At 42.9% G+C, this 3,010-nt stretch overlaps 1 protein-coding gene across 1 annotated transcript in view; it reads left to right on the plus strand.

Annotated features, from left to right (window-relative positions):
• The window catches only part of LOC102774196 (arachidonate 12-lipoxygenase, 12S-type), a gene marked incomplete at its 5' end in the record, with an annotated part of 13,885 nt that overhangs the window by 3,613 nt on the left and 7,262 nt on the right, over positions 1–3,010 (plus strand). Inside the window, 2 exons of the mRNA XM_015563770.1 lie at positions 378–521; positions 1,027–1,089. Of these exons, the coding sequence (XP_015419256.1) occupies positions 378–521; positions 1,027–1,089 (207 nt within the window). The remainder of the gene's footprint in view (positions 1–377; positions 522–1,026; positions 1,090–3,010) is intronic.

Genomic DNA, 3,010 nt, shown 5'->3' on the forward strand with positions numbered 1-3,010 from the left:
GGAAAAGCATTGAAGCTGGATTCTGCCAATAAAGCTGACCATTAGGAGATGGTGGGGAAAGGAGCTTGGGCAGCCTGACAAAGGGAGAGCCTGGCATACCTGTGCTACAGAATCAACTGGCATACTTAGTCCTAAAACTTCCTGACACAGACAAGCTGTAGGTCTCTAGGGAAGACTCCTTTCATGGGGTCTTAGTCCTCCCTATAAAATAAGAGAACTTGAACTTGATGTTTGGTGCTTCCGTCAGTTCAGCCACTGGGACACAGGTGCTGACATGGGCTAATGGCAAGAAGAGAGAGCGACTGTCTTTACATTCTCCTACTTGTCCTGGCCCTGTGGAGGTATGCTTTTTTCTGGATACATTCCTCTTTCCTTAGAAAGGTGCCCTGTTTGAGGCTGACTTCATCCTACTGGATAGGATCCCAGCCAATGTGATCCAAGGAGTGCAGCAGTACCTGGCTGCCCCCCTTGTCATGCTGAAGATGGAAGCCAGTGGGAAGCTGCTACCCATGGTCATCCAGGTGAGGTACCCTGGGTATCCCATTCCCAACACTGCCCCGTGTTCATCCCAACGTCTGCCAAGGGACACAGACAGCTGGCTCTTGCCACCCACCCCTGGCTCATTCAGTGACACCTGTCCTTATCCAATATCTCCTTTCTACCTGACAGCCTACTCACCACTCACCTGAAACTGCCTTTTTGAGAGTCAGAATGCTCTCTGTTGGTTCTCACCATAAGGGTATTTAATCTCATTTTGACCTATGTTTCTGTGGAATATTTCTTCTTAGACAAATTTTCTCCCTTGGTTTTCATGTGTTTTCACTCTTACTGTTCTCATCAGTCAGTTCATAAGGGCTGTCATTTATCTCACATGTCCAGCTTTTCCTTCCTATATTACCATCCTAACTCACACCCTCATCACGTTTCTCTCAGTCATACTGGACACCTCTTTCCAATTCCTCCTGCTTTGAACCTGACCATCATGGCACTGACACGTCCCCTCAGCACTTAAGAGGGTGAGTGGAGGGGCCTTCATTCCTCCTCCTATCCACCATGAGGTGCCTCCCAGGACTGCACCCTGTCTACAAGGTACATCCTCTACCTTTCATGTCCCACCTCCCTCACATCCCAGAGGAAGGAAACAACGCAACAATTCTCTAGGATTTAAAAAGCATAAGCCACCTGTTTGGGGAAAAGTTAACAAAGCTTCTTCTAATTGAATGAGTGTCCATGTTGTTCTAATAAAAAAATATTTGTAATTTGTAAACAGACAAGTGGCAATTATTGTGTCAGGATCTTGCAACTTGTGGCTGTATTTCTAGTGTTTAAATTATTTTATTTTGAGATAATCATAGGTCTTCATGCAGTTTGAAGAAATAATGCAGAGAGATGCCATCTGTTTTATTAAGTCATATTACTTAGCAAATATTCAGCACTGATTGTAAGGCACCTGGTATTCTCCAGCAGAGTCTGCTGTAGAGCAGGAATATAATTTGATAAACAAAAAGTATTGCTCTGCTTCATAGGACTAACATTTAACAGGCAAGACAAATGGTACATGCAGCTGGGGAGAGGTCAATGTGAGGGAAAGGAGACTTATGTAATACTTTAAGCAATAAAGAATTTAAATTTAAAATATAAGAAGAAGAATCAAAGAACAAAATCTGGATATAAAGTTGAAGTCAAGACAGAAAGCAATAAACACCACAGCTTAGGATTTATTAAGTAGAAGATCAAAGGAATAAACGACTAGCCCAAGAGGTTATTTAACCTGCCCAATGAAAGGTACATGACATGTAGTTAGATCAATGGAAAGGAAAATGCAAAGACTTTGTGATGAGAGGAAATAGTAGTTGCACCATACCTGGGTGCAAGATTGGAGAGAAAGCTTAGAGGTCTGAGCTGCTGCGACAACTAGGAGCTCACCCAGTCAATACAGTTATACTGATCCAGAAATATTCTAATTTTGTACAGTAGTGAGCCTAGAATCTCACTTGCTAACCAGAAGGCAGGAAAAATAGCCTTTTGGTAGCCTAAAAAACATTTCTGGAATCGTGATGACACTAGCAGCAGGACCAAAAACAGTACAACCTTATGAAGCAGAACAATTGTCAGGAACAATACATTCAGCAGAAGCCCATTTTGAAGTCAAAGTTGATGTGTTCACTTTTAGGCACATGGAGTTTGAAGTGGTAGCAAGATATGTAAGTGCATGCTTGGTAGAATGTCTGAATTGTGTTTCTTCCAGGAGTCCCAATCTTCACCTCCAAACCTGTCCATTGGTAGCAGTGATCCCTTTGGGTCCTGAGGTAGCATGGACAAAATAGACCTTAACAGAGTTCCTTGATGTTGCAGTTAATTGACTTTATGATGCTTTTTCATCACCATCTTCTGTACATCTTGGTGATTGAACCAACTTTTATATTTCAAAATCCCCCTTTCACAGCCCCTCTACATCTGTCTCCCCTCGCCATAACATCTTCATCCCACAGCAAACAACTGAGTTGTTATCAGGCCACCCAGGAGGGCTAGGCCTGCCCCCTTCTTAAAAGTTACCTGTGCAGGCTCTGCATTCAGACAGCTGGTGTTTGGATCCTGAATCCTGGACTCAGTTCCTACCAGATGTGCGCTCAGGGTCTTCATCTCTAAATGGGGATAATGGGCACTCTATCGTGGAGGTGATTGACAGTGTTACATAAACTAAATGCGACAACAAATAGTAGTTCTTGCTATTATGATTAGTTCTTTGTTATGATTAGTTCTTTGTCTTCTGGTTGCTTCCCTCCTCATGTAGACTTTGGGTTTCCTATGACATCAGCATCTTTAATGGTCTTTCTGGGGTTTCAGACCAATGTGAGTTGCTTTGTTATGTTGGTACCAATGATATCAGTTGCCCTTCCCTCTCTGCAGTACCACCAACTCACATAAATACCAATATTGCACGAATCCCCCATCTCAGGATGAAGACAAAATTGTTTAAAACAAAAGGAACTGCAATGAGGATGACAGG

Source organism: Myotis davidii, unplaced genomic scaffold (genome assembly GCF_000327345.1).
Source record: "Myotis davidii unplaced genomic scaffold, ASM32734v1 scaffold4139, whole genome shotgun sequence".
NCBI classification, from domain to species: domain Eukaryota; kingdom Metazoa; phylum Chordata; class Mammalia; order Chiroptera; family Vespertilionidae; genus Myotis; species Myotis davidii.